Source organism: Anastrepha obliqua, chromosome 2 (genome assembly GCF_027943255.1).
Source record: "Anastrepha obliqua isolate idAnaObli1 chromosome 2, idAnaObli1_1.0, whole genome shotgun sequence".
NCBI lineage: Eukaryota > Metazoa > Arthropoda > Insecta > Diptera > Tephritidae > Anastrepha > Anastrepha obliqua.
The window spans coordinates 20231753-20254288 of record NC_072893.1 but is presented as its reverse complement, the minus strand read 5'-3'; the positions used below and the strand labels follow the sequence as shown (position 1 = coordinate 20254288).

Sequence of the window (22536 nt, the reverse complement as noted above, 5' to 3'; positions counted from 1 at the left end):
TAGCGAAACGGTTCAAGTCAGTTTATTAAAAGTTGTTGCATATTATAAAGTAACATTTCAAGAATATTTGATAAAATTTTCATGTAAAAATATTGCAAAATGAGCGAATGAGAGCACATTTACGTAGACGTCTTTTCAAAAATACATTTTGCAGTAGTCAGCATATCTCAGCGTAGAATCATCTGAAATCAAAAAAATCGAATAATTCAGTTAAAGTATGAGTTAAACTTCCCCCCAACGTTTATTTTGACGATTTATTTTCATTTTCAGCCATTTGGTAGTCGTTTGAAGTAAAAAGTGATTTTTGACGAAAAAATGCCGCCATTTTGTAGGTGTAAAACCACCTTAATATAAAAAAAAATGGCGAAAAAAAACGTTGGCGGGAGGTTTTTTATATGTAAAATATGTGTGCAAAATTTCAAAAGGATCGGTTGAGTAGTTTTCAAATGCCAATGACTACGCACTTTAAAGAAAAAAGGTTCGAGAAAACCGCGTTTAAAGTTTTAAGTTATCTCGGCAGATGTTTGAGGCGGCTCGGCTTTATGCTCTATAACTTAAAAAGTTTTGCTCGGATTGACTTAAAATTTTAACACGGTATTTTTGAAATGTTTTACTACAATAACGTGCAAAAAAAATCGATTTTTATCCCTTACCCCCCCCCCCCCCCCCCCCCCTTAAGGCATCCAAATCAGAAAGAAATATTGACACATTGTAACTCACACTGTCAATTTGACAGTTCAGTTCCGCCCCAAGCGTTGAAAAAGTAAGCGACATTATGGCTGGTTCAAACGAACGCTGTACCCTTTGCCAGTGCTCCGAATTACAACCAAACTTTACGAAACCCATTTTCAATACCTACTTAACAATGTGTGTAAGTTTGGTTTAATTCGGTTCAAAGACACGGCGGGTCCACGTTTTGGCATGTATTTCGAGACCCTAGTCATCAATAGGTATGAAAATTACCCCGTATTAAAGCACTTATCAACAGCTTTCATTTGATACCCATATTGTACATACACAACCCGGGTCCACGTTTGACCTATATCTCGAGACCCCAGTCACGTAGCGGCATGAAAAATACTCTGTACTAAGGCATTCACCAACAGCTTCAATTTGATATCCATATTGTACATACACGTCCGAAGGTTACCCGGGTCCACGTTTTGACCTATATCTCGAGACCCTAGTCACGGAGCGGCATGAAAAATACTCTGTACTAAAGCATTCACCAACAGCTTCAATTTGATATCCATATTGTACAAACACATTCTAGGCTCCACGTTTTGGTCTCTATCTCGAGACCCCAGTCACGGAGCGGCATGAAAAATACTCTGTACTAAAGCATTCACCAACAGCTTCCATTTGATACCCATATTGTACATACACATCCGAAGGTTACCCGGGTCCACGTTTTGACCTATATCTCGAGCCCTATTTCCAAAATAAAATATAATACATGTTACTCGTGGATGATGTAGCTTTCGAATGGTGAAAGAATTTTTAAAATCGGTCCAGTAGTTTTTGAGCCTATTCATTACAAACAAACAAACAAACAAACAAAGAAACAAAGTTTTCCTCTTTATAATATTAGTATAGATATATTTTCATAAAACTCATAGAATGCTTTTAAATACATAAGTCAATGTTTGAACTGTCATTTTCAAATGTAATCTAACTTTCTAACAAATATCGTCAATTTGCTGTTTCTGATCATCGTCTTATCGAATTCCGACTGGGAATTGATACAATATCAATACCTTCGGGTAGGAATCCTCGAAATGTGGACTGGGACAGGTATGGTGAGCTTGTAACAGAGCGATTACCAAACGTGAAAAAATTGAAATCAGCAGAAATGATTGAAGATGCTACTGAGAAATTAGAAGGTACTTCAGTCAATTGCTTTGACGAACTGTGCCCACTCAGGCAAAGTAGACAGAGCAAAGCGTGTCCTTGGTAGAACCCTGAACTGTCGAAGCATCGTGTACGGTCCAGAAAACTTCTTAATAAGGCCTTAAAGACCCAAACAGAAGAGGACTGGGCTAATCATCGACTTACACAGAGAGAATATAAAAAAAAAGTACGGAAAGCCAAACTTGAATCCTATAGAAATTTCTGCAGTAACGTCGAAGAAATGAGAGAAACAGCGAGACTTTGTAAGGTCATTCATCTAGACCGCTCAGTAAGGCTGGATTCCATTCGAAAACCTGATGGTTCATACACCATTTCCAAATCGGAAACGTTTAATGCTCTACTCGAAACCCATTTTCCGGGTAGTAGAACTCTCTCTGAAGTAGAGAGTGGTATGAACTATAACGGTAGCAACGGTGGAACCTCTAGGTACAGCTGGTACATATATTTTGCTAGTCAATTAGTAGATAGTGACTAAAGATTCGAAAGGTTTACCTTGTCTTCCTTTGAGAACTTTAAGTCCGCTGGCCCTGACGGAATATATCTAACAATGCTTAAAAAAGAGGGAGACAGGCGGGTTGAGGCCCTGAAAAGGATCTTCCCAATCTGTCTTGCACTTGGTTTTAAACCATCCCAATGGCGACGCGTAAGAGTAGTATTTATTCCAAAACCAGGAAATGACGACTATGCCCTAGCAAAAAGTTTTTGACTAATCAAGCACGGTTATCCCCAGGGGGGTGTTCTTTCTCCGCTGCTCTGGTACTTGGTCGTAGACTCTCTACTAGCGGAGAGGCAGGAACTCGGTTTTCATGTCCAAGCATATGTGGACGATGTATGTGTGCTAACATCGGATAAGTCCCTAAGGAGGCTTTACACGAAAGTGCAGACGATTCTGGACAAAATCGATGACTGGTACATGAGACAAGGTACTTCCGTTAATCCGAACAAAACAGCCATAGTCTTGATTACGAGAAAACGGAAATTGGATGGACTCAGTCTTCCAACACTGAAAGATGTGACACTTGATCTTTCCGATGAAGTTAAATATCTAGGAGTAATCTTGGATGAGAAGCTGACTTGGGAGACACACGATTCATTGAAGGCGAATCGCGCATTGAGGATTTTTCAGTATACACAGCACTTATAACTTACGCCTCAGTGCTCCCCCTGGATCTTATGATACAACAGGAAGCAATAAAAGCAATGTGTAGACTCCATAAATATGGTTTCTGGCACGAAGACGGAACTTCGGGACTCAGAGAAATCTTTAAGTTGCTATCTGAGCAGTATCCACTGTTTTTGGCACCTAAAGACGACCTGATACCCACAGTTTCATTTGGAAGGAAATTTAATGTCAGATTTCCGTTCATTGCGTGAGCAATGGATCAATCCAAAATGTATGCAGGGAGGTTTGACGTACATTTTCTTTCCCGAGGGGTCCAAGACTGAAATATGGTCTGGAGCCGGATGGTACTTGAACGATAGTAATAAGTATCACTATGCTATGGGGGAAATGGCAACTGTTTTCCAAACGGAAGTTTTTGCCATCCTGAAAGTTGCCGAATCGATAATCGAGAGGAGATGGAGCGGGAAACAGATTGGAGATTTCAGTGACAGTCAGGCTGCGCTGAAAGCCCCGGAGAACGCGAAGCAAACCTCAAAGATTATTCAAGAATGTAAGAAGAAGCTTAATTCTGTCACAAAACACAACAGGCTTGTACTTATATGGGTTCCCGGACACTCCGGTGTTCAAGGAAACGAAATTGCCGACGAATTGGCCAACCGTGGATCAGCGGATCCCCCACAGGGACCACACGCAAATTTGAAAAGTCGTTTCAGAGTGCTTGTAAAGTACAAAGCCGGCAGCGCGTTTTTCTCAAAATGGTGTTTTCAAAGTCGGTGACCAACATTACTCGAAAACGGCTAAACCGATTAATCTCAAATTTTAACACGACCTCTTCCCTGTCCCAATACAAAAATGCAAAATTGACCGACAAGTCCAACAGGGTTTTTTGAGTAATTTTTTGAAGTGAAAACTTCTTTAGAATCGTTGGGAGTGATTTGAGAAAAAGTGAAACGAAAAAAGCGACACTCTTGGCTACGAAGCGTTATATTATATGTTGATATAAACGTAGCGACGAACTAAATAAGCGCCGACAGCATGGCGCGGTAGCCGAGCGACTAGCAATGTGAGCTTCCGATCCAAAATCCTTGGTTCGAATCACAAGAAAAGAATTTTTTTTATACAGTTATTTTATTTTATTTTATGATATGTTTATGAGGAGCTTTTTTTCATGGCAGAAATACACTCGGTGTTTTGTCATTGCCTGCTGAGGAGTGAGCGCTATTAGAAAAATAGTTTTCCTTAATTTTGGTGTTTTCACCGAGATTCGAACTGACGTTCTCTCTGTGAATTCTGAATAGTAGTCACGCACCAACCCATTCGGCTACGGCATTTGTTTAATTTTACTGATGCAAAAATGAGGGAAAATATTTGAATAAAGTTTGCTTACTGTTTACACATTTTCCAAAGGTGACGGAGAACCAAAAAAAAAGTCGATTTTCAAACAAATAGGAATGCATATGTGTAATTGTGTTAGAGTTTCGGTCACGCCCCAGCAAAACCTGCGTGCATATGTGTTTGTAACATTCAAAAAAATGTAATTGTGTTAGAGTTTCGGTCACGCAGGTTTTGCTGGGGACGCTCATAATAGCAACCGCGTGTGTATTTTTATATTCGTAAATATTTTCATTTTTAAATATTTACCGCAATTATGCCGAAAAATAATACAGAAAAGTGTCGTGAGTATCGACAGAAAAAAAAATCAATAAATAGCATCACGGAATTCATTCCCGAAAATTTAATAAAGTATACACCAGAAGTATCGCGGATACTTAGAAAAGATTACGATAAAGTTCCAATGATTTTAAGTGGCGATTTTAACGTAAATTTTGCATTGGACACAGCGGTTCCTTTAATTGACTTTCTCAATACAACATTCAATTTAAAAATGTGTAACAATCGCACTGAATCGACAACACGATCAAAAACAACCATTGACGCGGTATTTCAAAGATATGTTGACAACATCGAAACCAAAGCATTTGTATCATATTTTAGCTATCATAAGCCACTCGTATCATTTGTTGAAATTGAAAACATTGAGGATGAATAATAATAAAATGAAGAAAATAAAATATAAACTTTATAGCAATATTATAATGAACCTATAATTATCCCGCTCCTAATGCTGCTTTCGTCTCATCTCTCTCAGTTTGTTTTACGGAAGGTTTCACTTCTATCGCGTCTAACCGTTAGACTGGTATTTTTTTTTTTTTGTAGTCATAGGATATCTTTAGTAATAATAATAATTAAAAAAAAAAGCGAATGTAGGGTATTTCTACCTGAAACACATATGGTCCATGAGCGTAGAGGGACATTTTTGCTTCTGCACGTTCATGAAACACATGTGGAACGTATCAGTGCTTATCAGGCGCATGTTTCCTGAACCATATGTGGCTCAGCGGACAGGGAACGTGTTAATACAGTTAATAGATAACATAATATGTGTACAAATTTTGTTGTTTTAGATCAATAAATTTAATAGTTTTCTCAAAAAAAATTCCGGAAAGTTCTCTTTTTTCAGCCTTCTAACTGTATGTAACCCCTTAAGTGAATGCCATTAATTGAATGTCACTAAATGTCTATGATTTGCAAATTAAATGCTTTCAAGCGGATCGAACACAAAACATATGCACATTAATATTCACTTTAATTTCTTATTCATACCATATTTTACTTATAATAATATTTTTGACTATTTAATATTCCACATAACATTTTCCTCATGTATATCAAAATGTATATGAATCTACTATATTTTCGCATCAGCACATGTCGACACGAATCATTGTAGTGTGGCAACACACAAATGTCCACGCATGTTCGAAAATCTAGTACAGAACATTTCGAATCCGGTATAGCACTTCGAAAGTAAAGTGACAACCTAGATTCTGCCATTTTGTCAACGCTCCCAGTGGCATCCACAACGTAAGTTAATTCGTGTTAGTACAAAATACACCAATTGATGTGCAATAATGTGAAACCTTAAACAAGTTAGTGTTATATAGTATTGAATAGTTATTTTATGCAATATTATACAATAGTCCTCGATTAGTGGTTTTATTACTCGTTGATTCGTTACATTCCGACACGTGTATGCGGCCACATTTTGAGGTTATGTAAAACGCGCACTACTAATTTTCATTCTTATTTGCTATCTTTCCAACAGGTTCCGTTGCTCCAATACGTTAAAATGTCGGGAGGATTAGATATTCTGTCCCTTAAAGAGGACGACATCACCAAGATGTTGGTAGCTACCACCCATTTGGGTTCCGAAAATGTGAACTTCCAAATGGAACAGTACGTCTACAAGCGCCGTACTGATGGTATCAATATCATCAATCTTGGCAAGACCTGGGAAAAGCTGATGATAGCTGCCCGTGCTATTGCTGCCATCGAGTACCCACAGGATGTAAGTATTGAGAAAAAAAAAAAATATTTCTATTTGTTGTAAGTATGCACATGATGAGTTTTAACTAATCTTTCGGGTCTGAAATTCAATGAAGCCAACCTAAACGCTGATAGCATACTTTACAAATTAAATTGAAACTTATTTTTCGTGTTTATTAAAAAAATTTTAGTTTATTGATTGAATCTTTTGCGCTTTCAGGTCTTCGTGATTTCTTCACGTCCCATCGGTCAGCGTGCTGTGCTCAAGTTCGCCAAGTACACCGATACAACCCCAATTGCCGGTCGTTTCACTCCTGGTGCATTCACCAATCAAATCCAACCAGCTTTCCGTGAACCTCGCTTGTTGGTTGTCACCGACCCACACACCGATCATCAACCCATCATGGAAGCTTCATACGTCAACATCCCAGTCATTGCTTTCTGCAATACTGATTCACCTCTACGTTACATTGATATTGCCATTCCATGCAACAACAAGGCTCCCCACTCCATCGGTTTGATGTGGTGGTTGTTGGCCCGTGAAGTGCTCCGTCTACGTGGCACAATCTCACGCGTCACTGAATGGCCCGTAGTGGTGGATTTGTTCTTCTATCGCGATCCCGAGGAGGCTGAGAAGGAAGAAGCTGCCGCCAAGGAATTGTTGCCACCACCCAAGGTGGAAGAGGTTGTTGAACACCCAGTCGAAGAAGCTACCAACTGGGCAGATGAGGTTGCCGCAGAGACTGTTGGCGGAACTGAAGATTGGAATGATGATGCTGTGAAGACATCATGGGGAGGAGATGGTAACTTCTAAAGCGCTTGAATTGAACGCATGTGTTTTGTCAAAGTCTTAAGTTTTTTAGACAATGGCAAAATTGACCGAAATAAAGTAATTTTATTGGTACATCAGCGGAAAGTTTTTTTTTAATAAGATAAACATTTTTTTCTCTTGATTCTATGGGTGCAAGGTTAAGAAATGGGAATGAATTCGAGGCGCACAATCATTTAATTTAGTTGGAACGTGCGTAGCGAACATTAATGAAAATGAAGAGGGCGGTTTTAGGTTTATCAGTTAATCTAAATGAGCTATAGAGCTAATTTAACTTTAACCTATATCTCTTCCATTTTTAATAGTGTTAAACTTGTAAGCAGCGTGAAAAATTCTCACAGACCTAATTTTTTTTTTTAGCGCAAAATGGCGTTTAAGTTTCAATCTCTGCTAAGCGTACAGAAGTCGTCATCTTTATAGCATCACAGTTCGTTGGGAACCATTGCTTCCGTGGTAATTCGCATCCGCATCACTCGGTCATCAGCTTTTCGTTTGATATCTGATATGCCCATAGCTCAAAAGTCGCCTTCAATGTCGGCTCTCCAACGTTTTCTCGGCCGGCCTCTTAAACAGTCGCCTTGTCGATTATTTATAGCTCTATCGTTGCTCATTCGCAGAATGTGATTTACAGTCGAATCGAGTGTTATTGTAGCAGTAATATATACAAGCCCTGTCAGTGTGGTGTATATCACCGGTCTAGACGAAAACGACTTTCATCTAACGGTGGACCCAGGAAACATGCTGTTTCGACAGGTTGGATTCAGAGGGAGAGGGGTGTTAGATGAGTGGTTTTTGAATCCTTTGCGTATCTTTGAAGGCTTACAGAAATAAGTAGCAGTAAAACTTGGCGAAAGCGACTTACTAAGCATTTTCTGTTTGCCTGTTTTCGCAGATTAACATTGATGCTTACCGCCGGTCTTTGTTGTAGCAGCATAAACATTCCTCTTACATACAGCTAGTAATATGTATAAATAAGTATACAAGCACCTGATTTATGGAATTGTTTGATTCTAACGCTTTCCTTAATATGTAATCAAAATATTTTACACATAGTAATTTAGCTGTAAATTTTTGGTACCGTTATCCAATTTATGTCACAAAAGTTAGTATACAGTAAACGATTGTTCAGTTAGCATAACATTTATTTTTACGCATTGATTAAAAAAGTTAAAACAATCAAAAGGAAATAATCAAAGTATAAAAATTAAGGGAAGTACGTTTTGTATTAATTTTTGCGACATTTTTAGTAATGGCACCAAGAGGAAAAGAGCTTTCGGATGATTTAAAAAAAATGATTATAAAATATCACAAGGAACATAAATCATTGCGAGAAATCGGTCGTTTGATAGATAGGAGTTTTGCTACAGTTCAAAAGATTGTGAATAAATATAGGCCCTTATTATTAGCAACATTCGATCTTCGACTATAGTCGAAAGTGCTGATCGAACGAATTTTCATTAGGTATTATGGTGCTTATTCGCTGAAGAATAGAACTATTGCGAATTTCGATCGCTCGACGCATTTACAATATATAATTTTTTCTCAGCTGATAAAGCAAATCAAATTAAAAGAAAAAGAGATGGTATTGAAATTCTGTGTTAACTACATTTTTAAAAGCAAAAAAAAGTATTTTTTGTGAAAATGACTACAACGGGAAGTAATAGATGTCCTGGAAAATTATATTTGCCAAAGATGGACCCAATTTAGTAGTACAGAGGCTGATCTGCAACAAACAAAATCACATTTGTATAGCAAATGCCGAATTCCATGAATAATTGGCTGTGTTCATGGCGCGCATATTCAAATTGTCGCTCCCAGGAAAGAAGTTCAACATTTGTATTACAACAGGAAGGGATTCTACAACATTAATGCTATGATTGTAAGTAGACATTTGCATATCATATCGCACTTGTTACGCTAAAGCGTAACAACTCAAAATGAAAAGGAAAAGAGTAACAACTCAAAAATTTGTTATTTTAGCGCAACTACTAAACAAATAAGAATGAAACAACCGTTATATTGTTTTTAATGATATTTTCGTGCAATTACATATTTTTTTCCTTGTAATACCAATTCTATTAATATTTACGGAAACAGTCTTTCGTCTCTACTGAAAATGTTCAGATTTTGAGTTGTTACGGTTTAACGTAACAAGTGCGATATATAAATATGAGTCATAAATTCTAAATGCGAAATGAAAATAACTTATATAAATGCGAAAAATCCAGGAGCTACTCATGATTCTATGGCTTTCAACATGTCGCCATTGAAAGCGCATTTAGAGGAGCAACATCTCAATGGCCGTTGTTGTTGTTGTTGTTAACAGCATAGGTAGCCCTGTCAGTGTAGGCATATCATCGTTCGTCTTCGTCTAGCTCATCTAGGGGTAGGCCCAGGAAACATGCTGTTTCGACAGGTTGGGTCCAGAGGGAGAGGGGGGTTAGATGAGTCGGTTTGAGGGGGCATGTGAAGAGGTGGTTAGTGTCGTGCGGGGTACCTTCACATGCCGGACATGTGTTTGGTATGTCGGGGTCGATTCTGGATATGTAGGAGTTTAACCTGCTACAATATCCAGAGCGTAGTTGTGCCAGTGTTACACGGGTCTCACGGGGAAGCTGGAGCTCTTCATCTGCAATAGGTGGTGGTTGGACTCCGATTACGGCATTCACAGGACGGGAGTTCAAGAAGGTGGTAACGGTCTCCCGGTGAATGTCGTTTATGGACTGTCTAAATACTGTCCGGTCCAGTAGGTTACGGTCGGTCTTGTCCTGGATATCGCCAGCGTAGTCAAAGAGGTGTCTCCTGACGTGCCTGGGAGGCGGCTCAGGCTCAAGCAGGTGTCTGCAGGGATGAGACCTGCGGTAACATCCGAGCAGGAACTGCTTGCTGAGCAATTTGTTGTGCTCCGCAACTGGGAGCATTTGTGCCTCGTTGTGAAGGTGTTGGATAGGTGACATCAGGAGGCACCCGGTCGCTGTCCGAATGGCGGTATTTTGACAGGTCTGTAGCTTAGTCCACTGCGAATCACTAGTTCCAGGCGACCAGACAGGCGCAGCATAGTTGAGAACCGGCCGGCCAATTGCCTTAAATGTCGAAAGCAACAGTTCTTTGTCTTTGCCCCAAGTGCTGCCGGCCAGCGATTTGAGGACCTTGTTGCGATTTTGGACCTTAGTGGCAATTGCGGTTGTATGCGCAGAGAAGGAGAGCAAGCTGTCAAAGGTTACACCCAAAATTTTGGGGTTATTCACAGTCGGAATTGGTGTGTCATCGACTTTTACCTTAAGGGGCAGCTTGACCTCCTTTGTCCAGGTGGTGAAAAGGGTCGCCGTGGACTTGGTGGGGGAAAGTTGTAGATTCCTCGCAGTGAAAAAGCGAGAAAGGTCGGTGAGGTAGTCGTTCACTTTGGAACTCAATGGCCGTCGCAATACTTGGCTCCACGGTATGTAATAAACACCAATTGAAATTCCGTTTCTAATAATTTTTGCCTGTAGGATACGTTACACTAGACATGGCTAGTTTACTGGGGCGGCAGCCATTGGTCGGGAAAAACCCGAGTCATTCCGGTAACGTAGAACCGGCTGCCATGGGAATGAATTTTTGCCTGTCTCAGGTGATGCTGGATACGCTCTAAAACCATATTTAATGACGCCGTTCAAAAACTCTGAGGAAGGGTCTCCACAAAGGACATACAACAAACAACATGCTAAAGTGAGAAGTATCATTGAGAGAACAATTGGAGTCTTGAAAAACCGATTTAGATGTTTGTTGCAGGTAAGAGCTCTCCACTAATCTCCAAAACAAGCAACACAATTATTAATGTGACCCTGTTGTTGTTGTTGTAGCAGCATAAACATTCCCCATACTTACATACGGTGAATGCTGCTGGAGTGACAGTCCTTGGCCGGATATAAATCCGGGTCGTTTCGGTAACGTAGAACCGACTGTCGTGGAAACGTCGATGATGCTGGAGATAGTGAAGTGGAGTCAAATATCGGAGAATCAGAAAACATAAGAAATGAAATTCTTAGAATATTATGGGAAAAACTAAAAAGTATTAAATAAAAACCTTAACGCCATAGTTTCTTTTTTATTTTTGTTATAAATTTTCTTTATTCAAATATTCGTCATTCGTCAGCCCATACCTGCCAAGGGAAAATAAAAATGTATTTCTACAAACATCACAAAAAAACCATTATTAACCATAATCCATTTTTCTACCGTTCTAACTGGTGGTCTCAAGCAATTCAGCTCCGTTGTAAACTCCTCCCATTTTTTTGCTGCTTGAACTTTTGTGCAAATCCCTTTTGCGAATTGTGGATTCTCTTCCATTAATGAAACTAACCTTTCTAATTGCTGTTTGGTACTCACGACTTTCGACCTGCATAAAATTAACAAAATTAGTATATGTTTATTATTTGGTTACTATAAAACAATAAATAATCGCAAACAGCTTACATTTTAACAAATTTTCCCACAATACGCTACACAATCGAAAGCAAAATTGCATTCGACTCTAAATTCGGTATACAACGAAATTCACATTCGATTTTCGATCTTCGACAACCATCGAAGATCGGATCCAACTCATAATAGGGGCCTTTGTCATTCTTCTTCTTAATTGGCGCGATAACCGCTTACGCGATTTTGGCCGAGATTAACAAAGCGCGCCAGTCGTTTCTTTCTCGTGCTAACCGGCGCCAATTGGACACACCAAGTGAAGCCAAGTCCTTCTCCACCTGATCTTTCCAACGCAGAGGAGGCCGCCCTCTTCCTCTGCTACCACCAGCTGGTACCGCATCGAATACTTTCAAAGCCGGAGCGTTTGTATCCATTCGGACGACATGACCCAGCCAACGAAGCCGCTGGATCTTTATTCGCTGCGCTATGCCTATGTCGTCGTAAAGCTCATACAGCTCATCGTTCCATCGTCTGCGATATTCGCCGTTGCCAACGTGCAAAGGTCCAAAAATCTTACGCAGAATCTTTCTCTCGAACACTCCAAGCGTCGCTTCATCGGATGTTGTCATCGTCCAAGCTTCTGCGCCATACGTTAGGACGGGCATGATGAGAGTCTTGTAGAGTGTTAATTTTGTTCGTCGAGAGAGGACTTTACTGCTCAATTGCCTACTTAGTCCAAAGTAGCACTTGTTGGCAAGAGAGATTCTACGTTGGATTTCAAGGCTGACATTGTTATCGGTGTTAATGCTGGTTCCTAAATACACGAAGTCTTTTACAACCTCAAAATTATAACTGTCAACAGTGACGTGGGTGCCGATACGCGAGTGCGCCGACTGTTTGTTTGAAGACAGGAGGTACTTCGTTTTGTCCTCGTTCACCACCAAACCCATTCGCTTTGCCTCTTTATCCAGTTTGGAGAAGGCAGAACTAACAGCGCGGTTGTTAAGGCCAATGATGTCAATATCATCGGCATACGCCAGCAATTGTACGCTCTTATAAAAAATTGTGCCTGAGCGATTAAGTTTTGCGGCTCGTACGATGCTCTCCAACATCAGGTTAAAGAAGTCACACGACAGCGAGTCACCCTGTCTGAAACCTCGTTTGGTATCAAATGGCTCGGAGAGGTCCTTCCCAATTCTGACGGCGCTGCTGGTGTTGAGCAACGTCATCTTACATAGCCGTATTAGTTTTGCGGGGATACCAAATTCAGACATCGCGGCGTACAGGTAACTTCTTTCCGTACTGTCGAATGCAGCTTTAAAGTCGACGAAAAGATGGTGTGTGTCGATTCTCCTTTCATGGGTCTTTTCCAAGATTTGGCGTATTGAGAATATTTGGTCGATGGTAGACTTTCCAGGTCTGAAGCCACACTGATAAGGTCCAATCAGTTGGTTGACGGTGGGTTTCAGCCTTTCACACAATACGCTCGCTAGAACCTTATAGGCGATATTTAGAAGACTAATCCCGCGGTAATTGGCACAAATTGCAGGATCGCCCTTCTTATGGATTGGGCAGAGCACACTTAAATTCCAATCGGCAGGCATGCTTTCATCCGACTATATTCTGCATAGGAGCTGATGCATGCACCTTACCAGCTCCTCGCCGCCATGTTTGAATAGCTCAGCCGGCAGTCCGTCGGCGCCCGCGGCTTTGTTGTTCTTTAGCCGTGATATTGCTATTCTCACCTCGTCATGGTCGGGTAACGGAACGACAATTCCGTCGTCAACGATTGGGGTATCGGGATCTTCACATTCTCTATGACATGCGCAGCTGTCACCGTTTAACAGGTTCGAGAAGTGTTCCCTCCATAATTTAAGATTGCTCTGTACGTCAGTCACCAGATCGCCGTCTTTGTTCTTACAGGACAACGCCCCGGTCTTAAAACCTTCTGTAAGCCGCCGAACTTTCTGGTAAAATTTTCGGGCGTTGTTCCTATTGGCCAGCATCTCAAGCTCCTCGCACTCACGTATTTCGGCCTCTCGTTTCTTCTGTCGGATAATACGTCTCTCTTCCTTTTTTAGCTCTCTGTAGCGATCCCACATGGCTCGCGTTGCGCCCGATCGCAGCGTGGCTCTATAGGCGGCATCTTTTCTTTCGGCGGCAGCATGACATTCCTCGTCGTACCAATTGTTTTTTCGGGCTCGCCGGAATCCGATTTCTTCTTCGGCGGCGGTACGTAGAGAACGAGAAATGTTGCTCCATTGCTCGCGCATGCCGGTGTGTTGGGCAGTGCTCTCCGAGAGCAGGAGTGAGAGTCGAGTGGCGAATCTTCTGGCTGTCTGTTGTGATTGCAGCTTTTCGATGTCGAACATTCTTTGCGTAGGTAGATGTACGTTTTTTGCTGCACAGAGGCGTGTGCGCAGTTTGGCTGCAACAAGGTAATGATCCGAGTCGATGTTGGGTCCTCGGATCGTACGTACATCTAATACACTAGAAGCGTGTCTTCCATCTATCACAACATGATCGATCTGGTTTCGCGTTTTTCGATCTGGAGACAGCCAGGTAGCTTGGTGAATCTTCTTATGCTGGAATCTGGTGCTACAGACTACCATGTTTCGGGCCCCGGCGAAGTCGATCAGCCTCTGTCCGTTACCGGATGTTTCGTTGTGCAGGCTGAATTTTCCGACTGTGGGACCAAAAATTCCCTCCTTGCCCACCCTGGCGTTGAAGTCGCCAAGCACGATTTTTATGTCGTGGCGGGGGCAGCGCTCATAGGAACGTTCCAAGCGCTCATAGAAAGAATCCTTGGTCGCATCGTCCTTCTCTTCCGTCGGGGCGTGGGCGCAAATTAGCGATATGTTAAAAAATCGCGATTTGATGCGGATTGTTGCGAGACGCTCGTCCACCGGAGTGAACGACAGTACTTGGCGACGAAGTCTCTCTCCCACAACAAATCCGACACCGAATTTGCGCTCCTTTACATGGCAGCTGTAGTAGACGTCGCAAGGTCCTATGTTTTTCTTACCTTGCCCCGTCCATCGCATCTCTTGGATGGCAGTGATGTCAGCCTTTACTCTCACGAGGACATCAACCAGCCGGGCAGAGGCACCTTCCCCATTAAGGGACCGGACATTCCAGGTGCATGCCCTCAAATCGTATTCCTTATTTCGTTTGCAGGGGTCGTCATCAGTGTTGGGAGTTCTCATCCGAGGCTTTGTTGCTGTTTTCATTGGGGGGGCTTTTTAAGTGGCGGGTCCCAAACCCAGCGCACAACCAGCTATGCTGGGATGCTTCGCCTTCTCACTTTAGCTCACTCCCGAACGGCTGTTCGGAAGCTAACCAGAGGATACGTGGGCTAATCCCGGACGTTGTGAGCTGCTTGAACCATATGTAGAAGAATCGTCCTGGCCACTCCCAAGTGAATGGCGATCAGTAACTTTCCCCACTTGCGTGGACTTCTACACATGGAACCATCCTCCATTTCATTATTTGGATTAAATATGATTTTTGTATTTCATTCATGTAAATAAAACACAATTTTGTTATAACTTAGGTTGTTTGAAGGAATCGATGGGGGTAAAATTGAAAACGTGTCCGGTGTATACTTACTTCTGTTACTAACTGTATACGGTGAATGCTGCTGTGACAGTCTTTGGCCGGATATAAATCCCAGTCGTGCCAGTTACGTAGAACCGATTGTCGTGAGTACGCGCGCCGCCTGTCGTTCAAATCGATGCATTGAATGAGAATTTCAAATCTACCTAATTGCAACCAAAATTTTAAATTAAACACGGCGATTTTGTGTAAAAATAATTTGTTTTATTTATACGAATTTAGTTAATTAATTAGTAATTTTATTATGAATTTTTAATTCCATAGTCTATAAAGACAAAAAAAAAAACAAAGGTCTATAGGGAAATAGAAACAAACTGAAAAATATGTATAATATGCGATGATCTTAAACATGACTTTTTTTGCTAGACACACACAAAGTCACAGTACCTTCAGTGGTTAGGAGGACGAAATTTTTTGCAATATACACAGCTTTTTTTCAATTTTAATACGTAAACAAAGGAAAACATTTAAAATTACTTAAAACTACAATCGATAATCGATACGCATCCGAACCATAAAAACAAAATGGATATTTACTGACACTCAAAGAAATATAGATTGGAAAATGTGAGACAACATTTGGAAATGTTTTAGTTTTTACTAACAACTCGCCCCGATTTGGGACAACGAATTTCTTAAATACACTTTCAAGACGATAACTGCTTTTATGGGTTAGTAAATATGTAAACATATACGTACATGTGTATGTGCGACAGATTTATGCATGTTTAGCAACTAGCAATCAAATCTTCGTTGACATAACGCGCATGCATTACTTTTTCTTTACAAAATATAACTTAAACCGACGTACACACATTTGATGTATTTATGTACATATATAGATGTATGTATGTATGCGTGTATGTATGTTTGTATATGCTGTGTTGCCTTACTTTAATATTTGCTTTATTGTGGCCACCTCATGCGGGAGTTTGAAGAGTTTTTTGCTTTTTTTTAATTGTATTTAAATAGTTATTATTTATTACGACAACATTTTGTTATAAATTGTGTGTAATTATATATATGTATGTATGTATATTCCGAAAAATTATTACAAGTTAGAAATAATGATAGTAATAATAGTAATAACCATAATAATAATTGATAATAAAAACGTTGTTACATTTCGATATAAAAATGATATTTAATATTTTTTATTGTTCAAAGTGATATTTATTTAAGTATGCTTCGATTTCTTGGCTGATATTTATATTTCTTGCTTTATAATAGATTTTCATTTAAGTTGCGAAGTATTTGCTTCGATATTTGTTATTTCTTTTCTCTGGCGTTCAAATCGTTTTTATGTATTGGTGTATGCATGCATGTATTAGTGGACTTAGAGGACTTTTACGGGAGCCTATTTAAAGGGATTTGGTCGTGCTTTAAATGTTGTGAGTTTTCGCAACTCTTTGACGCGCAATTCTTCACGTTTCTGACGTTCTTCTTCCTCCTGCAATGAAAAAAAAATTAAGCGTTATTTATAATTAGTAAAGGGAATTAGTAATAAAAAAACGTGTAATTAAATAAAAATTAGATTTTATATTACTAATAAGAATTGCAACATTTTTTATTGAAATATTAATATGTTGCGCTGCGTTTGCTTCAGTTTACCTAATAATTTGTTATCATGCAAGCTTAAAAAAAATATAAATAAATATGTTCCCTTATTCTCGGTCTAAAACCTGCAGACAAAATTATTAGCCATAAAGCTATAATAGTAAAAAAAAAAATAAAATAAAATAGAATATAAAAAAAACAAATTAAAAAAAAACGAATAAAACAATAAAAGATTAAAAAAAATTAAAAAAAGATTAAAAAAATATAAATAAATAAAAAACAAAAAAAGATAAAAAATAATAATAAATAACTAAATAAAAAATATAACTAAAAATTAAAGACTAAAAAAAATAAATAAAAAAAAATACAAAAAAAAGTAAATAAAAGATTAAAAATATATAAATAAGTAAAAAAGATAAAAAATGAATAATAAAAGATTAAAAAGCAAATAAAAAATAAACAAACTAAAACAAAATAAATAAGAAAGATTAAAAAAGAAACAAAAAAATATAAATAAATAAAAAATTAAAAAACTATTAATAAATAAAAAAGATAAAAAAATTAATAAATAGTAAAAAATAAAATTTTAAATAAATAAAAAATAAAAAAAGATTAAAAAAAAAATAAAAAAAATCTTATCAAATGTGGTGCACAATTTTTTTTAACGTTGACTGTATATATCAAAATGATAAAAAAGAGGAAAGGATAATAATAAAAAAAAAATAATAAAAAAGGATTCAAAAAAATAAATAAATAAAAGATTAAAAAACAAATAAAAAATAATAAGTCTAAAAACAGTAAATAAAAAAAATTAAAAAGTAAAAAAAGGAGGTGGCGAGTGGAAACTACTTGCGTTACGACCAGACAAATCTGGCCATCCTACAATCTGAAACAGACAAAAACCCTTATAAGTCTTTCGAAACACGAACTAAGGCATATAATATCTCTTATCACCGGCCACTGCCTGTTGGGCACTCACGCACGTCGGCTCGGGGTTCCTCAAAACGACCTGTGCAGATACTGCGAGGACGAAGATGAGGAAGTATCGAGCAGACATTTGCTGTGCAGTTGTCCCGGTCTAGCCAGAAGTCGCCTCGCTCTTCTAGGCTCTCCAACAATTGACAATCTTTCAGTACTCTCGAACCTGAAAATCGAATCTTTCATCAAATTCTCGAAACGAATTAATATCTTTGAGCAAAATCTACAATAAAAATCTCGGTTAGGTGGGGAAATCATATAACATAATGAGCTCTAGGGCAACACAACGGACCCAACTTGCGGTCTATGTGGCACTCCGATGCGGGGTCACCCTTAAACCAACCAACCAACCCAACCAACCAAACGATTAAAAATAAATAAATAAATAAATAAATAAAGGTTAACTGCCATAATTGCTGGCAGTGACCCATATCCACTTCGGTGGAAGGCGAGAAGCCACTCGTATTAGTAGGTCATGTCTCTGCTAATACGAATGGAGTAAACATGGACTCACGGGGAGAAGGCCACTTCCTTATATCAAAGGCTACCAATCCAAGGTGGAACAGCATACGCCGAGGGATGCATGGCTTAGGGTGAGCTAAGTCGCTAGTATGCGGACTCTGGGGCACCTGTCGCACCCCAGTTTAAATTAGACTTACCACGGCATAGGGCTCTGGCGTGGCGAACCCCATTATTTCCCTACTAAAATCTCTGGTTACGACTGCTGACTCGTCAGCTGAGTGACCGCCCCGCAAAAATGAACAAAACTAACATAAAACAAACAACACAACAAAAAATTCCTTCCCGACGCGGAAGACCTGTTGGCTCCACCAAACTAATGGCGGAGTCAAAAACCACCCCTTCGGTGGCTAAAGTGCTCACTAAGAGCAAGACCGTCAGGGAGACACCACCGCACTCCCAGGTGGCTTCTACTTCCTCCAAAACCGACTCGGCTGCGGAGAACCCATTGATCACCAAATCTGTTTTGCCAGAAACTGGGAAAACTAGTCGGACAGAAGTCTCCAAAAAACCCATCGCTCCTCATCTCCGTCGATACAGAGATCGAAGACGCGCCACTTTCCTTATGGAAAAGTTCGGCAAAATCCCTGAGGAGGAGCTGTCCGACCAACAAAAGTCAACTCTCGGTTGGGCCCGGGAAGTCCTTCGGAAGTATGAGGCGTCCAAAGAGAAACCGAGTGCAGCTAAGCGGCAGCGGTCTTCAGAGGATCCTTCTAGCTCCAACGACCCCAAGAAGCATAAAGCTTCCTCTGAGGTCAAATTACGCAAGTTCTGCGAAGTTGCCAGAGATAGTCTGGTCATGGCGGTGGTGGATAAGAGCCACCCTGACGGTTTCATCTCTCCATCAAACTGGAAGATTGTGGAGAGAAAACTCCAGTTGGGATACCTGGACGTTCTGAAGCAGAACCCAGGGCCTCCTCCTTTCTGCTCTGACGCGGGATGGTTCCAGGCAAGGGTCAAGTTGATCGCGTGCTCGGATCAACGTTCGGTCAGCCTGTACGGCAAGGCCCTCGACCGACTCGGCGAGGTATGGCCCGGAGCGAATCTCCAACTCATTAAAAAGAGCGAAATTCCCAACAAACCCCGCGGCAGAGCTAGAATACCTGTAGAGCCATCCGATCCGGAAACCATCCTGGAGCTACTGAAGATCGGAAACCCGAACCTACCCACCGAAAACTGGAGGGTAGTTAAGGTGGAAGAGCCTTCAGGAAACTCCAGACATGTCACGCTGCTCCTGGACCAGGAAAGCGTTCAAGCACTGGACGACCGCAAGGGGATTGTGGCATTCGGGTTCACTACCACTACCATTTGGACCTATCAGCCGAAAAATCTCCTCGCACCCAGCGAAGAGAGTACGGCGGCCCCCGAGATGGATGTCGATAAGCCTCTCTCACAAGTTTCGATGATTGAGTCCGATTCGGAATCAAACAGCGAACTTGTGGGAAACTTATTCAACATCCAACTCGAGGACGAGGATAGTCTCTTAGATAGCGGTGATGACGCGAACGCCACAGTCATCAAATGTCCGTCTAAAAGTGCTGCAGATTAATCTGCACCACTCTAAGGCTGCCTCGGCAGCCCTCATTCTTCGTCTCTCTGACCTCAGAGAAGACATCATTCTCATCCAAGAACCTTGGATATCAAACAACAAGATATGCGGCCTGAAAGATAGGCACTACACCTTGTTTCAAGGTGAGGCTAACGTTAGATCGCGCTCTTGTATTCTCATTCGAAAACATATTAATGCTTTTCTTCTTCCCTTTAGCAATGCTGACACCACTGCCATAGAGGTTGAAGCAGTCCACGGCCCGATTTGGATTGTGGCGGCTTACATGCCTTACGACGCAGCGGAGGCGCCTCCTCCTGAAGCAGTGAGGAGGCTCGTCAATACGGCGCATCTGAACCAGAAACGCATCATCATTGGAGCAGACGCTAATGCACATCACATTGTTTGGGGCAGTACAAACGACAACACACGAGGTGAGCAACTTTTTGATTATATTCTAGCGAATAAGCTTGATATATGTAATAGAGGTGATGTCCCTACGTTTCTTAACTCGTCTAGAAGAGAGGTACTCGATATTACTCTTGCTAGCGAATCATGTACACAACTGGTGCAGGACTGGAGCGTTGATAAACAGCACTCTTTTTCTGACCACCAATATATAACATTCACCTTAAAAGCCGAAACGGCAAAACCCATGAAGTACCTTAACAAAAAACGTATGAATTGGATCAAATATAAAGAACATCTTGCCAATGGACTTCCTGATATCAGGCAGTTTGAAATGGCAAATAAAAACGATATCGAAAACGCTGTCAACATGATAACGAAGACGTGTCAAAGCGCAGCACGACAATCTTGTCCCCTGACAAAAACAGGAGGTAAGCATAAACCTTTTTGGTGGACTCCAGAAATCTCAGAACTTCGCAATCGAACTCGGAAACTCTTTAACCAATCTAAAATTACAGACGAATGGGAAGAATATCGACAATGTCTCAAAGACTTTAAGAAAGCTGTCAGAAGTGCAAAACGCACATCCTGGCGATCATACACTCAAGAATTAGAGAACACCTCAGAAGTAAGCAGACTACGCAAGATTCTTGCATCAAACCCAGTCTCTCCCAGTTTTATCATGACTCAAGATGGAACTTGGACTACTTCAACTGACCACACTCTTAGAATCCTTCTAGAATCTCACTTTCCAGGCTGTGTTGCCAACCTACCTGCACTTCCCAGCACTCCTCAGAGTAATTATGGGAATAGATCAGATCTAATCAGCTCTAATAGCATCTCTACAGCAATACTAAGCTTTAAAAAATTTAAATCACCAGGTCCTGACAACATCATTCCAGCAGAACTTCAAGAAGGACTGGAAATTCTACTGCCTTGGTTAACAAGGATCTTTAACAAGTGTTTAAATCTCTCTTACCTTCCGACAACTTGGAAGAAATCGAAGGTAGTATTCATTCCGAAAACGGGGAAACCTTCACACTGCAAAGCAAACGACTTCAGGCCCATTAGCCTAACCTCTTTTTGCTTAAAGGCTTTTGAAAAAGTCTTAGATGAGCAAATCAAAACCCAACTTGATACTAAGTTGATCTCTGAGGCACAACATGCCTACACTAAAGGGAAATCGACTGAAACGGCACTTCATTCACTGGTGCAAACAGTAGAAACTTCCCTTCACAATAAGGAGTACTCTCTTGTCGCATTTATGGACATAGAAGGTGCTTTTAATAATATTGAACCCAACGCTATTTTATCTGAAATTGCCAAATTGGGTATTAATTACTCCATCCGAAAGATGATCGAACAAATGCTCCAAAATAGAATAATCACTTCAGAGCTTGGGCTAAGCCGCATGAGAATGTACGCCGTCAAAGGCACTCCCCAAGGCGGAGTACTTTCACCCCTTCTCTGGAATCTCTCTGTAAACAGTTTGCTTCGAAATCTCGAAAAAGCAGGCTGCAAGGTTGTAGCCTATGCAGATGATATTGCTCTCTGCGTGTCAGGCAAACACCTGAATACCCTCACTGAGCTCATGCAACGCTCAATCAATATTCTGTCAAAATGGTGCACCGAATGCGGACTAAATGCGAATCCAGCAAAGACAGATCTTGTTCTCTTCAATAGGAAACAACAATCTCCTCCACTGCAAACAATAACCTTAAAAGGGGAATCATTACTCCTATCTGATTCAGCTAAATATCTAGGAGTTATTCTAGATAGGAAGTTGAGTTGGAAATTGAACATCGAAAACAGATGTAAAAAAGCTTTCATAGCTCTTTATACTTGTAAGAAAGCTATAGGCAAAACCTGGGGTTTTTCACCTCGGATCATTTATTGGATATATACCTCGATCATCAAACCGATACTCTTCTACGGTGTGGTTGTATGGTGGACAGCACTCGAAAAACGGTGTAGAGTAGCCACAATTGATCGAGTTCAAAGAACAGCCTGCCTCCTGATAACAGGATGCTTAAGTACAACACCTACTAAGGCTCTAAATACGTTGCTTCACTTGCTCCCTATCGATCTGGCTGGCAAAGCGATTGCAGCGAAAGCAGCGACACGCATGAATGCTATATCGAAATGGAATAAGTATCTTGGCCATTCGGCCATACTGAACAGGAACACTGTTATCTCTTCCGACATAGACTATCATGTAAGTCTTCCATCACCACCCTTGCTATTCTCCTGTTCACTCCCAACTAG

At 40.5% G+C, this 22536-nt stretch overlaps 2 protein-coding genes across 6 annotated transcripts in view; one reads left to right on the top strand and one right to left on the bottom strand.

The window, feature by feature from the left end:
- Positions 1–5837: 5837 nt before the first annotated feature.
- On the top strand, positions 5838–7330 carry LOC129238706 (40S ribosomal protein SA). Its single transcript, XM_054873828.1, has 3 exons — positions 5838–5959; positions 6201–6443; positions 6642–7330. The coding sequence occupies exons 2-3, from the start codon at positions 6225–6227 to the stop codon at positions 7233–7235; spliced, it is 813 nt and encodes a 270-aa protein (XP_054729803.1). The 5' UTR covers positions 5838–5959; positions 6201–6224; the 3' UTR covers positions 7236–7330.
- An 8881-nt stretch (positions 7331–16211) lies between these two features.
- The window catches only part of LOC129239504 (targeting protein for Xklp2), an 84871-nt gene continuing 78546 nt past the window's right edge, over positions 16212–22536 (bottom strand). For all 5 annotated transcript variants that reach the window (XR_008581853.1, XR_008581854.1, XM_054875023.1 and 2 more), the window contains one exon: positions 16212–16713. Coding sequence is in view for 3 of the 5 variants with exons in the window: in XM_054875023.1 (XP_054730998.1) it covers positions 16621–16713 (93 nt within the window). In the remaining 2 variants the exon portion in view is untranslated. The remainder of the gene's footprint in view (positions 16714–22536) is intronic.